The 17484-nt window shown below is 48.3% G+C and overlaps 2 protein-coding genes across 5 annotated transcripts in view; one reads left to right on the forward strand and one right to left on the reverse strand.

The window, feature by feature from the left end:
* Positions 1–1058: 1058 nt before the first annotated feature.
* Positions 1059–7343, forward strand: PSMG4 (proteasome assembly chaperone 4). Its single transcript, XM_037381494.1, has 3 exons — positions 1059–1325; positions 1452–1527; positions 7075–7343. The coding sequence occupies exons 1-3, from the start codon at positions 1146–1148 to the stop codon at positions 7194–7196; spliced, it is 378 nt and encodes a 125-aa protein (XP_037237391.1). The 5' UTR covers positions 1059–1145; the 3' UTR covers positions 7197–7343.
* Positions 7344–8700: 1357 nt separating this feature from the next.
* SLC22A23 (solute carrier family 22 member 23) overlaps positions 8701–17484 on the reverse strand; it is a 113643-nt gene continuing 104859 nt past the window's right edge. For 2 of the 4 annotated variants that reach the window (XM_037382334.1, XM_037382333.1), the window contains one exon: positions 8701–13125. In XM_037382334.1, the coding sequence (XP_037238231.1) occupies positions 12768–13125 (358 nt within the window). In that variant the 3' untranslated portion in view covers positions 8701–12767. The other 2 variants (XR_005103478.1, XM_037382335.1) reach the window with 2 other exon arrangements.

Below are 17484 nucleotides of genomic sequence, written 5' to 3' on the forward strand. Positions count from 1 at the left end.
CCCCCCGCCCCCTCCACCCCCATTTTCTTCAATGTGGAAACAAAGTTTTAAAATTTGGACGTGGAAATTTTGATTTCTGGAAATATATGTGAAATCGGAGGCTGAGGAATACTGATTACAAAGCCAATCTGCACGGTTAAGTGGCTCATTCTTTACGCAGAGCTGCCCGCCCTGCCCGCGGTGGGAAGATGCACGTTTTCAACGGCAAAGGGCCGTTGGCCACCCGTGTGCCACCCGCGTTCTTACCAGCGACACACAGGTCAGGAAAACCCTTTTCAGCAAGGACCAGCTCAGCTGTGCTCTGGAGAAAGTGTGGCGGGCACCAAACTCATCCCCAGCGCAGGGCCTTCAATCACCCGCGCTGCCATGTTCTCCTGGACCCTGCAGCCCCCACCCGCTTGCTTGTCGGTCCCCCGTAACGGTAAACACCTCCAGGGTTGACCGAAACCAAGGTCACCGTGACCTTCCTCCTGCCCTGCCCCGGGGGCTCCGAGGCTGCGCAGCATCTCGCCGGCCCCTCCGCTTTAGGCTGGAACCCCGGGCTGCTCCCGGGTGGCTCCGCAGAGCCCCGTGACCGGCGGTGCCGCCGCAGGCAGCGCTTCACCCGCCATCTAGCGGGGCTTCGCCGCCCCTGCGCAGCCTCCCCCGGCCCCGGCCCCGCGGCGGAGGGGGCAGCGCCGGTGAGCCCCGGGGGGCGGGGGGGGGCAGCGTGGCCGACCGGCTGCGTGACCGTGCGCTGGGGGCGCGCCGGGGCTGCCGGTGTGCCGCGGGGGGAGGCGCTCCGAGGGGAGGCTGTGTCCTTCGGGGGGGCGTACGGAGGGGGTGCGCACCGACCGGGGGGGTGCACACTTCGGGGGGTGGGGGGCGGGCAGGGGTGCGCCCCCGGGGGGGTGCGCGCAGTGACTGGGGCGGGGGGAGCGGCGCGCGTACCGCGGGGGGCTCCGCAGCCGGAGCGTGTGCGCCCCCCGGCTGCTGCCGGCCGGGCCCGGAGCCGGCGGCTGCGCAGGGCCCGGTGCCGGGGGTGGCACCGCCGGCAGCGTCTGCGGCGGGGCGGGCACGGCGGAGCGCCGCCTCCCCGGGAAGCGGGGCGGGCCGCCCGCTCGGGCCCTGCGCGCTGCGGCCTGGCTGCGCCGGGAGCGGGGCCGATGGAGGCGGCGGGCGGCGGCGGCGCGGCGGGGGGCGGCATCGCCCTGCACGACTTCAGCGGGCGGCTGGGCGAGCAGCGGGTGCACTTCCACGCCATGCGGCTGCGGGACTCGCTCTTCCTCTGGGTGGGCGCCGCGCCCGCCCTCGCCAGCCTGGCCGTCGCCATGTGCAGCCCCCGCGTGAGTGTCCCCGTCGCCTCCCCCGGGCTGCGGGACCCCTGCGGCGGGGCGGGTGGGTGGGGGGCGGCTGGCGGGGCCCCGCCGCCGGTGGGGACTGACCGGCCCCGTGCTCTGCTCCCGTTGCAGGACAGCATCCCGGTGGCCGCCTCGCTGCTGGGCGATCCCTCCGACACCGCCTCCGCCTGCCTGGCGCAGCGCTTGGGTAGGTGCGGGCGGCGGCGGGGCCGGCTGCGGGGCGGGGGGAGGGGGGGCTGCCTTCCGCGGGGGCGGGGGGGCCGGGCGGGCCGGGGCTGGGCCGTGCTTGTGGCCGTGGAGCCGCCGCCCCCGGTGTGTGTGGGGGGCGCGGGGGGGGCTGGCTCGCTGCCGCCAGCAGATCCCCCGGCAGACCCCCGGCACCGGCGGTTTCCACGCGGAGTCACTTTTTCCCAGCTGTGTGCGAGCCCCGGCCCGGGGGCTCTGCCTCAGGGCGCGCCGAGCATCATCCAACGCGTATGTTCATTTAATATTTAAGTTGTTATTTAATATCATATTTAATAGCCCAACCCGGGCCGTGGGTGTGAGGCAGGGAAAGCACATGCTGGTGCCTGTCGAGTGGGATTTCCAGTGACCTCCATAAACCTGCGATGCTTCTGTGCGGTGGGGTGGCTGTCACGCAAGGCACATGCACTTTGCCTAAAGATGAAGCCAGCCCTCATCGCATCTTGCACCCCTTAGCCCCCACATTCTGGGAAGTTCTGGCCTGGAAGGTTCTGGATCGTCTCACAGATGTCAGCGTTTGTTCTGCCTGGCCTTGCTGGGCACCTCTGAGGATGTCTTCTTTTTCAGCATGTGTAAGAGTATCCCGCTATGCCTAGCGCAGTGCTGACCTAGCCAGATCCCTGAGTCTTAATGCTTTCAAACTCCTGTATCTCCACTAAAACAAATACCTGGCCTCATGCGTCCTGGCACCTTCACATCCCTGGCTGCCGCATCATGCTGGTCACTCATCATCACCTGCCTGTCACTGATGCAGCTCCAGCTGGTGAGCTGCTGCACTACTTGGTACCAGGTTTTAAATGCAAGATGCTGCACTGCTCAGTTTCATCTTACTTCTGTTACTTTGGTTGGAAGCGCCATGTAATTCTTCTGAATGATTTGTGTGCTGATCTTTGTTACGGGCGACATGCCCTGAGTTTGTATTGTCAGGTAGTTTGATGAGTCTACACCTACTTCTTCAGTATGGCCACTAATGCATTTATCAAAAAGGGTTGCTTACAAGACTGATCTTTGAAAAACAGTACCAGTGTCTTTTCTTCTTCCTGCTAACTTATCTTTTAATAACTGCTGTTGTAGTCTCCCCTGGTGGCAGCTCTTTCTCTACTTACTGGCTTCAACCATTTCCACTTTAAGTAACAATTCTGTGGGGTATTGTATAACATGATTTCTTTCTGTGTAATTAGTGCATTATCATTAAGAAGTCAGTAAAAATGTAGTCAGAGAGAGTTTACTTTGGAGAAAGTGTTACAGTTCATGCTGCTTTCCATTCGGTCTCTGCGTTACTCATTACTACTTCTGAATCTTGCTCTAAGCTTCTGTGTGGCACCAGAGTCAGGCTAACAGCTCTGTTGTCTCCGTGATTCTCTGTTGTCTCCGTGATTCTCACCCTCTCCTGTTAGGTTTTTTTTTGGTTGTTTTTTTTTTATTACACATCCTTGCTATCTCAACTCTTAAAAGACTTATTACTGATGTCACAGATAGGGTTGGTAGTAACGTGCCATTCTTGTATTAGTTCTTTCAGTATTCTAGGTCGGAGGCTGCCTGGGTCACCTGACTTTTCTCCTAGTAAGTGGCCTCGGTTTTGCTGCCTTTTTTTAAAAAGGTAATTTTCTTATTTACATTGCTAATTTCACATACTTTGTTAGTGAGAAGCGAGTGTTGCTTGGTACTGGAATATTGGTTACTCTTTATCCTCAGAGCATAATGCACCTTCCTATTTTTTTTTTTTTGGTGTGCCTTTAGTGTCTTTCATTATTTCATTTTAAGCTTGCTGTGCCAGCTACGGCCCAGCTAGGCTTTTAGTCAATGTTCCTCTGTATCTGTGCCATCTAAACTCTGGGTTGCAGATATCCTTGCTAGTCAGCCCCTTTTATATTCTATTTATACATAGATACTATTCTTACTCGTGCTATCCTGCTTGAGGATATTGATACTGTATTGAGAAAGGCCTGTAGAGCTTTTTCACCTTTGGTTGGAAGGACAAAGTCAGTAATACACTTCTGGCTTTGAATAATTATTTTTCCTCTTCACCTGAGCATAACTGACTTTTGAAAAAAGAAATACATCTTCTTTCTGAAATCCTACAACTTAGTATTTAAGCTTGCTGTTGGCACTCCAGCAATTCAAGTCAGCTCATGGTCGCTTATTCCAAAATTATTTATTCTCCTGAAACCAGTGGATCTGCAAGATCATCACTAAGCATCTCTGTATCTTCTTTGTTCAGAGTGTTCGGTAAGGAAATCTGTGTTCTGCCTTGGCTAGAAACACCAAGCTTTACTGTCATTGGTGTTTAGTTTTCCTCTGGGAAATTAAACCCTGTTACTCCCATAAATTCTGTAATAACAGAGATGCTATTCACAGCCATGTCTGACTTTTAGCTGTACTTCCAAGGTAGCCTTTCTAACCATCCTGCCATGTGGTAATCTTCAGGCAGGCAGTATCTTCCCTGCCACTGCCCGCCCCCCCCCCCCATGCCGTCACCATTTTTAGCATACCGTTTCCATTCTGGTCTTTGCAAGCGCTAACTTAAGTAACGCATGATGCCATTTGAATATAAGTATTTTTATTTCTTATCCTTCCCAGTCTTAATTCAGTCATCTGCCATTTATTCTTGCAATGCCAGGTTCCCTGCCACAGGGGAAGCAGGAGTTTCAGTGCTGCTGTGCATCAGTGTACACGTTCTCCCGTGTGGAGACTGGTAGGGGCCCTAGCCAGAGCAGCTGCATTTGGTGTACTGACTCCTTCCTTATTTCAGGGTTGGGTTTTTTTTTTTCCCTTTTCCATTGCTGAAGACACATTTGCCATGTTCCTCTTCCTCTTTCTACCTATTTTTACCTGTATCTGTTTGTGTTAGGTGGGTGGACTGTTTCCCACCAGCCTGCCTGATTGCTTTGGCATGAGATATGTCTCGCTAGTCAAGAAACCCAAATCCTAAAAGATTGTTTCCCATAGATTAGTGGAGTCCGATTCTTGAGAATGCCTTGTCCATTAGTGCCTCCCTTACCTGCCTATCCTGAAATCACAGTGCTTTTGGCCACAGTCACTGCTGAAAAGCACCATGGCTTCATCTTCCCTCTGTAGGGACTGGCTGGCTCTCGGTGAAGATCGCCTTCGCCTCTTCTTTGAGGCTTTCTGGGCTGGGCACAGTTCTCCTCCACCACCTACCTCTCTTCCAGCATGAATGGTCTACAGACTTTTAACGCCTAATGCTTGTTCTGTCCATTCTCCTGCTGCTACGCCTCTTCAGGCTTAGGACTGGTGCCCAGTCCATAAGGTTGTAGGAGTGGGTCTGTGCTGGCATAGTGCCTCCTGGCACCTGGCATGCCGCGGCTGCTGGAGAAGCTTTCCTCCACTTCGAGGGGCTGGTGCAACAGGGGTTATTAGCCAGGCAATGTGAGGAGCAGCCCCGCTGCAGGGCTTTTTCAGTAAGCCTTATCTTTTGCAGTTTTCTGCTTTATTCTGAAGTTGCAGAGAGTCTTCCATGGAGGCATAAGGTCTTCCCTCTTTTGTCCTTCCCGTAAGAGTCCACGTGTCCAAATGAATCTGCAGGCAAGGTTTCTCTTCCTAAGTAGCAAGTGATAAGACAAGAGGAAACGGCCTCAAGTTGCGCCAGGGGAGGTTTAGATTGAATATTAGGAAAGATTTCTTCACTGAAAGGGTGGTCAAGCACTGGAGCAGGCTGCCCAGGGAAGCGGTTGAGTTGCCATCCCTGGAGGTATTTAAAAGACATGTGGACATGGCGTTTGGGGACATGGTTTAGTGGTGGACTTGGCAGCGTTAGGTTTGTGGCTGGACTCGATAATCTTAGAAGTCTTTTCTAACCTAAATGACTCTGTGATTCTATGAAGTGGGGACAGAAAAGGTCCTGCTCCCCCTTAGAGCCCGGGAAGGGTGCTGGGAGCAGAGCTGCTTGGTGCAGGCAGCCCTGAGGGATTCACGGTGTTGCTGGGAACTGGAACAGCATCCCAGAGACTCGGATGGATCTTACGCAAACATAATTAAGAAGTTGAGTTTTGACACTGCAGTGTACAATATAGCTTCGTTAGCTAGGATAATGGTATTAATTAGTTCAGAATTAGCATTGCATTCATTTAGGGCATGATGATGAAGCACTAGTGCTTACAAAACATGCTGCTTTATACCACAAAATCTGGTGCCAAGCACTTTTGCAATCAGAGCAACGTGCTGCATTACATCAGCATTTTGTAGTGCCAAGTCTTAAAAGGCAAATGAGTCCTTGCATTTCAGAAACAGCTCTACTTTTACTGAGCTGGGAAGCTGGTAACCTGTTAGAATGGAAAATAATAATAAATTGATTTTCATAATGAAAATGCCTCAAAGGACTTGTTTAACTACATTTTGTATGTCTATATAGGTCTTCTGTAGTTAACTTTCTCATGTAGAAAGGACCGATGTATTAGTTCTGGTGTCTTTATTTTAATTTTTTAAATTTCAGATGATATTTTTGAATATTCAGCACAACAGTCTGATTTGTCCCTAGCATCATCAGCTCCCAGCTCAGCCCAGAATATCTCGTGACCCGAATACCATTTTTTGTCCTCCATTTTACACAACTCAGTTTAATTTTAGTGCCTATTTTGCCTCTATGGTGCTTACATTCTTCACAAAATTTAGCTTTAGCAATATATAGAGAGTTACAGCTTTGCTATATTACTATGGTAAAATCTAAGTAGGATTCCATTTTATTTATAAAACACTTATTGGTGTTATCTGATCTGCACTGATAATTAAGTCTTCCTTCCCCAGTGGACATTATTTTTGTCACTGTTAATTGGCTCTGTCATGGAAGGCAGCTTTTAATTTTATAGCACCTCTCTCTAGGTATTTGTCATTACAGTAACTTGCAACTTGTGCTCAGCTTCATCACGTCCAGCCCAGGCTCTCCAGCCTCTTGAGTGTTAATGGACACCATACAAATAAAGGTTAAAGGAAACACATTTGTTGACAGCAGGCTTAGACAAGACTGGTGCGTGCTTTTTGGGAGCCTTTTTAGGGGTTCACAGTAAAACAGAACTTTGTTAATTGGGGCCCAATCACTTTCCTGTGCACTTTTCCCTCTGTTAAGTGTTTTCCACAGCACAGTTACCAACTCATAAACTAGATTTCAGTGCTAAGAGTCCAGTATAGTCTGTGGTTTCACTTAAACTGTACTATATTTAAGAAGCATCCAAAATCCACTAAAAGCACTGCAAGGCTTTTTAGTGACTTAATGGCTGTTTGCATCAGGCCAAAGACTAGTTGGTAGTCACCAGGCTTATATTGCCCATTTCAACGACCTGCATAGTTTTGCCCAACGTGCCAGTGCTCAAGGTACTTGTTCTGCTGTTCCTTTATAACTGGGTCCAGCTTGGCAGGAGTAGAGAACGTAGTCTTAGAAATCTGCATGGTACAGGTTTTTAAGAGGCTTGCTTGACTACCATCATCACTTTTATATAAAGAGCAAACTATGGCTGACTATTGTTTTGTCTTTTAGCCAGCAAGACGAAAAAACAGATATTTGTTAGCTACAATCTTCAAAATACAGACAGCAATTTCACCTTGCTCATAGAAAACAGGATCAAAGAAGAAATGATGGCTTTTCCAGAGAAGTTCTGAGTTTGCATCATTATAAAATAACCTGAAGTTTTTGTTTTAGAAAACCTGATTGCAATCTTCACACTGACATTTAGTACATTTGTTTTGTATTGTTTTGTTTGAATTTGCAATTGTTATTAAATATAGATGGACCTAAATACACTTGGACCTGGATTTTTTTTTTTTTCAAATTTGCTACTCTGTTAAGTAGGGGACAGGTGAGTAGAATAGAAAATATTCTGCAATGTATGAACATCATTGTAAAAATGTGCGCAGAGTCTGGCCTCCATTCAGTACTGGGATCTGCTGGGAAACTGGTTCCAAATTCTAGCTGTACAATTAATCTGTTACGGATTAGTATTGAACATAGTATGGCAGCTTGTAGTGCTCAAATAAGAAAGCCCACATTTTTGTGTTGTGAAGCTGTAACAAAACGAGTGTTGCTTTGCTCCTTTTAGCCCCTGTTGGTTGTTGATACTAGTGCTAAACACTGGATTTCCTTCAATCTCTTGGGCACTGAGGAAGGGTTTCACAAAGGGTTATCTGTACATCCCTGAGGGCTACACAGAAAGGAAAAGCACAGCTTGAATTTCAGGGCCATAGATAAAACTGTCAGGCTGCTAGAAGAGCATCATGTGTGTAAATTGAGCATACTTAGAAAAATCAGAGCGGTCACAACCACCACAGCAAAGTGTCCTGCTTCTACATCTCTGGACTTGCTTTTAGGTAGGATGGATATTCTTTCAAAGGCAGATCCATGGGCTGTTTTGTTCATTGAGAAAGGCAGGTAAGAGTGAAATATACCAAAAACTCCAAACCAGCCCCAGAGCCAGTGGCAGGGTAGCCATTTGCAGCTGTCGGTGTGTGCCATGCTGTGGCACACTGCCTGTTCGCAGCGATTTGCAGGAACACTGAGGTACCAACCTGATGAGCGAGTCCAGGTTATTTCTTTTTTCATTGCAAGTTGAGCCCTGCCTCAGGCATAAGCTTCTGATACAAACAAAACCCACTGGTACTGCTGCTAGACAACTGTCCTAAGTTCATCAGTTTTTCTGTAGGGTCTTACCTTGCTGTGGCACCATAATCAGCAATTAAAAACTTTAACCGAGAGGTTGCTGATGTAGAGGGTGCAAACCTGATGAGCCTCTTGTCCAAAGGGGTTTGAACACCCAGTGGCTTCGGTGTTGGCAGATTTGATGTGGGCGCAGAGGGCCCTTCCTTACCTGCTGCGAACAGTCACTGGTCCTTGGCTGCAGTTCAAGATCAGAATAGCAAAAAACAACTGTTGGAGGGTATTTTCTTTTTAATTTACATGAGCCAGGAAACAGACTCAACCATTCTCCTGTGATTATAGTAAAGGATAATTAGTTGCAAATCAATGTGCTGATTTAATTAGCCTGATTTACAAGCAGCTCATTCTGTTTGTAGAGGAGGGTAGGACTGTTTGCTGAGATGCCACTGACATTAGCCACTGCCGAGCCGTTCCAGAAGTCATTGCGAGGGAGCCAGACCAAGGAGAGCAAACTGATGGGACAACGTCTTTTTATTCTGTACATTTACATACAAAGTTCTTTTCAGTAGGTACAACAGATGTAACATCATGCAGACATTTAGCTTGTAAGACTGTTTTCAGTACTTGATTTAAGCTTGTGCTATGAGGAAGCACCACCAGACTATTCATGATCAAAACATACAGTAACACGATTCTTTTAAAACTTCATCAGAAACTGAAATGGGGAGGGAGGTCTCACCCACTAGACATAACACACCGTACTCCTTTCCCAAAACATTTTACACAATACATTTAAAATGAGGTTTGTAATTTTATTTTTCTTAAAAAAAAAAAAAAAAGTTACAGTGGGGGAGATCATCCCACCCACTTAATAGCGTTGTCTTATGTGCCAGCTACAGGTGCGACTTGACATTCACAGAGTTCAGTTAATGGCACTTCTGCTTCCAGTTTGGTGACCTTTAGTGTTGGGTCCAGGAAGTGGCAACAGTTAAGTAAAATACTTCCATTAAAAAAAAAAACCAACAAAACAAACCCAAACAAAAAACCTGCTCAATGAAACCAAGAAGTAAATCACACAAACCCCTTTCTGAGTGACCACAAAACACTTGCAAACGGGCGACTTGTTGTTATCCATTTGCAGTGTGTCTGGTAACAAAAGCAGTACCGAAACCTTAAAAGGGGACAAAACCCCCAACATCAAGCATAATGTCACTTTCACATTTTTGTTTAAACTTACAAAGATGGAATAAAGCCCTTGAATGGTAAACCCAAAGGAAGATTCACTGATGAACTTAGAGGTTACTGAAGGTTCACAGAAAAAGGCCAAAATGGACAGGGCAGCTCTGACCGCTTTCCCTGTTGCAGTGGCCAGAAAGAGCCACCTGAGAAAAGCCTTTCCTGGTGATGGCTGTGGAGGAGACGCAGCTGCGGAGCTGGTGGTGCAGCAGACCAGGACCCCAGCAGAGCGCCCTGTCCTGCTGCAGGACCAGGCGGAGCAGGGTAAGCATCTCCGTATTTCCTTTCTGCCCTGCTGCATCACCTGGTACCCGACTCCTCCACGCAAGATACGCTTAGCAAAGGCTTTTCAACTCTGTGAGCGTGTGTGGAAAAAATTAATCATCACAGAAGTGTTTATTTTTTCAGGAAAAGGAGCAAAACTGGAGCTGCCAAGGCAGGGAATTAAGTTTGTGTTTCATTGTCGTGACAGAGGCAGAGGGCCAGACCAACTGGACAAGTTTGGGTTCCCCATGTTGCAGAAGATCAGTACCGACTACCTGGTTTCAGGCAAAAAAACCGCAAAAGCAGTAAATCAAGTCAATTTCATAAGATTAAAAAAAAAAAAAGCTGCATGTTCCTGTCACCTAGTTTGTTTACTATATAAATGTTGATATGTTTAAACAACCAGTCACTTCCCTGGGCCCGTCTGTCATCAGAGAGCAACCACCAGAATAGGAAACAATAAAGCGCTGTGGACAACAGCGGTGAGCACACCAGGACCGCTGACAGTGCTGGAAGCAGCCAGTTCTATAGGCTTGTGGATGGTCTACAAAAGCCGTACCGTAGCTTGAGCACACAGGCACAGAGACCATGAACGAAGGAGCTGCTGGCTCCACGGCACGATGGACGGCAGGACGCTGCTCTCCGCCTCTGCGCTTGCACCTTCTCCACTTTCAGGCCCTTTTTCTCTTCCCTTAAGACTTGTTTTGCTTCTTCAATTTTTTTGTTGTGAAACCCTGTTTGTTTTTCCCCCACCTCAATGTGCGTGGCTTGCAACAAGCATCTTGCATCGAAGGCAAAAGGTATTGCACAAATCTGGCATATGAATACTGCGCGAATGGGGAACACCTGGGCTTTTTCCTTAGGTGAACACTGACTGCGGAAGTCTCAGCACAAAACAAAAAGAGAAGCAGCTGCGCTCAAGCTCGACAATAAAACTTGAGTGCAAGGAAGATCGGGCTCTCACTGTCACAGCAAGTCTAGCAAAGGTGAAAAAAACCAGTAGTGTAACTTTGGGCAAAACTACCATCAACTGGTCCAGTGTTTCTTACCAGGCTCAAGAAGAACCCGAATGTCCACATCCTCTGTACAAAAATTAGCAGCTTTAGGACAACATTGTTACTCTGAACACAACAATCTGTCACTTCTGCAGGTCTACCTGTCCCCTTGCAGCATCTGAGGCTGTGCTACTTACTGCATCGCCCACCCGGGAGCATGTATCTCTGATTTATTGGGGACTGTAAGAAGACATCGGCAGCCTAATGGAGGATGGAAATTGTTAGGTACAGTAGTTAATTGACAATATATACAGCAAAGGAGAAAGGGGGAGGGAAGGTAGAGGAGGAAAGTGCAAATGAGCACTTTCTACGTGTGTGAACGCAAGATGTACATCAAACAAAGTGGCAATCATATGGACACTCAATACAACATTGACATCCTGCTGCTCTGTTTGTCTGAACGTCTGCACTACCGAGCAATCACAAATGGATGGCCTGAGTGAGAAAGGAGAAGAGGGAGGGAGAGCAGGGAGATTAACTACAATGCAAGAAAGCTGTTTGTTTACAAAGTCCTTGCATTGAACTAGATCCTCACGATATTCACACAGTGAGAACCAAAAGCCGATGGCCAAAGGAAATAGTTGGTTTGGGGCCTGGAGGAGAGAAGTTGAGTGGCCACTATCAAAGTGCCATCTGCACAGCAGGAGACAAACTGGATGTTCACTTTGCTTAGGCTAGAGTAGGACTGATCCAATTTGAGTAAACTTTTTTTTTTCCCTGAATGAAAATCCTACGAGAGCAGTTGGGGATGCGGGGAAATCTGTGTGAGTTCATTGTATATTCTTGGGTCAGAACCAGAAAACACCTCTAAAAGCCCCAAGACAGCCAACAGCAGACCGTAAGTCATTATTCACAGGCCATCAACTCATTCCTTTCAAATAGTCACTTAAACATTTTGTCCGTGTAAATTTAAACCCCGAACCCTGGTTCTAAAACCAGGTAAGATAATACCAGGACACTCATTCCCAGGAGTGGGAAGCCCAGTTGTGCTGTCTTTTGGAATAAAAGTACGGATCGTAGCCCGTGCTCCTTACTTTTCACCTCTGCTGGTCTATGCTCTTCCTCTGGAGCAGTCAGTCAGAGATTCTGGGCCTCCTGGTAATTAAAGCCATTCTCGGCAAAACTAATTTTTGCATCATTGGTCAGATCATTTACATTATCAACACTACTATTAAAGACCAGCAGGAACTGGCTAAAATAGATTAATGGACTCTTAAAATGCAGAAGGCTGATTCTTGTTGAAAATCAGCTTATTTGGGTAGGGTTTTCTTCACTGCATTCAGTAAAAAACCCCCAAACTAATATAGAAAGTAACTTATAAGTGCACATGGGCTATAAAAACAAACACAAGCTGCCTAAAATGCAGTCAGAGTTTGAGTCACAACAGGCTTTGCTCTGTTTTTTCGTTTTTTCTTTTTTCTTTTGGTGTACACAAACACAGCAGGCAACGTGGGCGCTTGGACTTTCTAGACAGGCAGAAGAATGTTGCACAAGTCTAAGTTTCAGTCAATTCAACTTTGCAGTGGATCCCTCTTTCCTTTAAAGAAACACAAAAACAAAACAGAAAACAATCCCCCCCATGGTTTCTTTCTTGGAATGGCTGCACCTCTTATAATAAGATGGCTTCATTTTTGTGATCTATGAAAGGAAAAGGAAATAAAGTGCTTCTTGAGAATAAATCAAAATAAATATACATATTTAATGGCAGGAAAAAAAAGAGTTCTGAAGGGCTACCTCCAGCCAGGTCTTTTCTCAGATGAGTCTTTTCCCCCATAACTTTTTCAAGAGCAATCTGCACAACAGTTGAAGATGCCAAAAGTTGCTTTAGCAGCAGAGTTGAATTCCCCCAAATCTGTGTCTGCTCCATCACTGGTTTGTAAAATCTGTGCAAAACACCTTTGCCCAAAGTGCTGCTCCTCCTGCACAACAGCATCAAATAAAATACAAAAGAAAGAGGAGAATGGAAAAAAAAACAAACGAAAACCCCACCCAACCAAAAACAACAAGAAAAAAAAATCCACCCGGTTACATCGACTTCATCCCATTGGCAGTGGTGTTCTCTGAGATCCCGTCACTCACGGCTGCTGAGTCATGAAGGCCAGAGTAATCCTTGAGTTCAGAGTTTGTCAGGAGCAGGGGCTGCTCCCCCTTCTTGTGTGGCAGGAGAGGCTGCCGGGTGTAATGTTCCCCGTCCGGGATGTTCTCAGGCAGGTTCTGGTTCTTGCTCTCTGGCAGCAGCAGGATGCAGATGATGCAGATGAGCGTACAGCAGGCGAAGATGACATGGTGGAGGAAGTAGCCTTTCTGGTTGTGAAGCTCCATGATGGGGGCGGTCAGGCGGCCGAAGCCCGCGCTGGCCAGGACCAGCCCCAGCCCGCCTCCCCTGCGGACACAGCAGAGGTGAGAGCCCGGCCCCGCAGCCCCCTCGCTCCTGGTCCCGCAGACCAACCCCCTGTCCAGCACGCACCTGAGCATCAGAAAGCTCTGAGGCAAGCCTGGCTTGCTCACAGCTTTCATACTGCACGGTAACTCAAGCAGGGAATTGCTTTGCTGTCGTAGATCATTGCTGCCTCTTTGCCTCAGCGTGGGGAAACAACTATACCCACTGCAGTAGCTTTTCACACCCGTGTAACTGCCCCCGTGTAAGAGGAAGAGGAGCTTTGTCACGTGAGTGTGTAGACAGCCCTCTAAAGTATTCCTATTTCCAAGTATTTCTATATTCAGTGGAGGATAACCAGATTTCACTTCGCATGCCAGCCTTCTCCAGCTCACGCCAAGAAGCAGTAGGTGCAAAAGTCAATTTTGGCTGCCTCTAAAGTGTCTTGCATCAGTCAGCAGTGGAGGCAGGAGATTAGACTTTATAGGCCACTACCCTGGTACCTTACACAAAACACTGAGTGCTGAAATATTTTCTCCATAAAAACATGTTGTGGCTGGAACCTCTCAACACACTGATGTTATAATAAAATGCACACTTTTCAGAAAAAAAAGATAACATAGCTAGTGGTCAGAACAGGAAAACAAGAGTTTGGGATTCATTTCTGAGACCTCCTCTTAACTCGCTGTACAAGTTCAGGTACATCCCTCACTTCACTCTTTCTTGTTCTTCTTGTATCACAGAAAGGTTACAAAAAACTTAGCATTGGTGAAATGCTTAAATTATAAATAGGTAACTTTATAAAATATTTATAAAATAATAGCAGAAATGCTTATTACTTAAATGCAACGTGCTTGTGTATTGAGATGATACATGCACGCACAACAAAAAACAACAGAAACACATTAAAGCTTAAAAAAAGTGCAAGAATAACCTCATCTTCCTCCAGCTGCAAGCGTGGCAGTTGCTTGTGCAAGCCAAATTCAGTGCTCTCTCATGACACTCGCCTATGCCAGCAACCTCTCTTGCAGTCCCTCGTCTTGCTCATCAGCCTCTCCAGCTGCTGGAGCAGCGGGCCGGGCACACCTGCAGCACCATGTGCATGCCCACCTTGTTCCGAGGCACAGCTCGTGCTCATCTCTGCTGGGTGACCCCGCGCAGAAGCGGCACCGCAGGCGTTTCTCTGGGGCAGACCATTCCCTCCTTCTGCTGCGGCACCACTGAGGTCTCCAGCCAGCCAAGTGTCACCCTCAAGTGACTTGTTTTAGTAAAACCTTTGAGAGTGGCAGCCTGTCCTTCATTTCCCAAAGACGCTGCTGCCTGCAGAGGGAGGTCTCCCTGTGAGCTTAATCACTGGCACCCTGCTCCCCACGCCTCCATCCCCCGGCTCGCCTGGGCAGCACGCTTCCTGCAGCTCCTCTGGGAGATGCCATCTATTCCCAAACCCTCTGGTGATCAGATAGGCTCAGGTGCTTCAGTTCCTGGCCCAAAAGCAGAGATGTAATTATTAACGATAACTGGACCTTATAGAAGACAACTGAACTGCTTTACATCAGCCATTTGGAAAAAAAGAAAGCTTCATCTACTATTGAGCATACTAGTAATCACAGCATTACAAACCTACAAATGCCAAATTCACTCAGCCAACCACCGTGTTAAAGCTAATCTGCACCCAATCCTTTCCAAAACCCACCGCTGCTTACTTGACAGCTGAAGTGCAGCAAGCACAGGGTGCAAAAGATGCTCTTGGGACACTGACTGGATCAAAAACCCACATATGCACCTTCTAATTCTTCCGACTCGGCAGGGCATTTTTTACAGACAACAGTGATTTCCCCAAATACTGCAAAAGCCCTTATTAAAAACTTGCCAGCTTTCCAATGGCAATTTAGCAACCCAGCTGAATGCGGCCATTGTGCAGCTGGCCTCCCTGCAACTTCATTAATACGCTCACATGAGTAATCGACACAACCAGCCCTGAATGCATGGCAAATCACTCTCCAAGCTGGCTCTGGAGCAACAAAAACCTGGCTTATTTACATCAGTATTTGCTACAGCTAAATTGTATCTCAACCCCCAAGAAGGACCTGAGGTGAGTTTTAAAAGCCGCTGTAGAAGGCCATCAAACAAGCTGAAAGGAAACAGGAAAAGGCAACAACAAAGGCGGCTCTGTCGTTACAGGGCAAGTAGCTTCAGATCTGGAAGGGGAAAAAAAAAAAGTTTTTCCATATGACACCAGTCATTAGAGCAGGCATTACTTTATCCAGCACCATCACAACCTGACAAAAGAATGCTTGAAAATACATTTTGGTATGTGTCCTAGAAGATGATTTTTTAAAAAATGTTTGATTATACTGCAAAGACATAAATTCAGGGGTGGGGGGAGGGGAGGAGAGAAAAGGAAACTGAAAAATGCTGTCAGGAATTTTTTGTTATTCACATGCACATCAGGGAAATGGGTACAGGGCAAGAGAGGCAGCACCCTTGTAATTCACACTTTCTGCAGGTGCCACAGGGCAGCAGGTGGAAATCAAAACCATTGAGGGTGTTTTTGGGGCACCGCTCTTCCTCAGTGCCAGGTCTCCCGTGGGAGGAGGCCAGTGTTGGTGCTTCCAGGGCGCTCCGAGCTGCAAAGCAGAGCCAGGAGAGGGACTGTGAGGGCTGCTGGCTTATGGTCCTGGCGTGGGCAAATCATGAAAGGACCTTGGTCCACAATTTTGCCCTCAGAAGGGGCCTCCTAGCTCACAGGGGAGAATTTCCTCGCTCGCTGCCGCAGCGTTTTTTTCAGAGAGCAGCAAAACACCCTCAGTGATATTCTCTGCTCAAACCAGGCTAAGCCCAAGAAAGGGGATTTGCCCTTCTCACCACTGCTCAGGGGAGCAGAGGAACGTTAATCCTATCTTCAGATGGCCATTTGTCTGTCTTGAGCAAACATCTGGGCCACCCGGGTGGCACGGCTCAGGGTACAAAAGAGCCAGAGCACCACTCGGGCTGGAGGAGTGGAGAAGATTTTGGGAGAGCACGTGCTCCAGCCTCCCGCACAAAGCAGGGCCAGCACTGGATTCAGACCAGGTTTTGAGGGCTCTGACCAGCCAGCTCAGGCACTTCTTGAAGTCAGTCCTTGGAAACCTCCATGGTTTTTCCCTGCCTTTCCTGTCTGTAAGTGACCCTGTTGTGCGCTCAGTCCCAGGCCAGAGCTTCTTTGGCACACCAGGGCATCCCTCGGCTTCACGGGGCAAGGCGCTGCCTTTGGAAAGCCAGGCCTGGTTCAGGTCCCAGTAAACAGCACCGTACCCGCTGGAAATTTGGGTTGAGATGGCTCTTGATGGGTAAAGCTCCTAATTTCTAATTTCCACTCTCCATTTCTTTGGCCAGGTGGGCACAAAAGCAGGACAGAGAGAGAAAAACCAACAGATCTCTCTCCCACTTGGTAGTAACTGAGCACACAGAGGACGGGGAGAGGACACGCTATGCTTTCCTCAGCCTATTCCTACCTAGTAGCTGGGCAGACTGCAGTGGTGTTCCCATCAAGATTGTTAGAGATGGATTATCAGCACCCCTTAGTGCTTAGATTCAGTTTTTGGAAGGAGCTCCATACCAAAGCCCCCGGTACAAGGAACGGGAGCTGCAGGTGAAGCTCTCCTAACCTAGCACCAGGAGACCGGGGTGCAGCGCAAGGGTACGAAGACCCCTCTGTGCCACATGACAGCATGGGACCTTTGTGCTTCTGGAGCAGGTGGCACCTCTGGGCGATGAAGATGGCTGCTTTCCTCCTACACCGCTGTAACTGTTCATCTCAACCCCACAGCAGCAGAGCTGGCCGGGTGCTACGGCTTCACTATTATGCCACCACTACTCCGACAACAGCAGCGCTGTCTTCCTCCCTTAGGGATGGGGGATTACAGGTAAAGGATCTGATCAGAGAAACCCCAGAGATGGCCCCAGTGCTCTCTCTGCCTCCCTTTTCCTTAAGGCTCCTCCACATTCAACCAAAAGTATATTGACATGGTCTGACACGCTGAAGGGCATCCAAGGCAGTATTCTGGGGAACAGGTTATGAGGGAGCAGGCAGATCCCACCAAAACCCAAGATACAAGGAAGCTTAACGACACACCTCCGCCTGAGACAGGATTACACACAGCGCTGAGCACCACCCACTAATTAGAGCCCGGAGTGGTTCTTATCAAGAGCTTCACAGTGACAGGACCACAAAGCACTGCAGTGTCATCATCCCTATTAATAAATGGGGACCCTGAGGCATATCCAGCTATGGTCACTCGCCTGGTGTCACCCAGCAGAGTCAGGGGAAGCAGAATTTCAGCTCCCAACCAGGATTTTGTCCCCTTCCCTGTAGACATATAAATG

This window comes from Falco rusticolus, chromosome 3 (genome assembly GCF_015220075.1).
Source record: "Falco rusticolus isolate bFalRus1 chromosome 3, bFalRus1.pri, whole genome shotgun sequence".
Classification (NCBI taxonomy): Eukaryota; Metazoa; Chordata; class Aves; order Falconiformes; family Falconidae; genus Falco; species Falco rusticolus.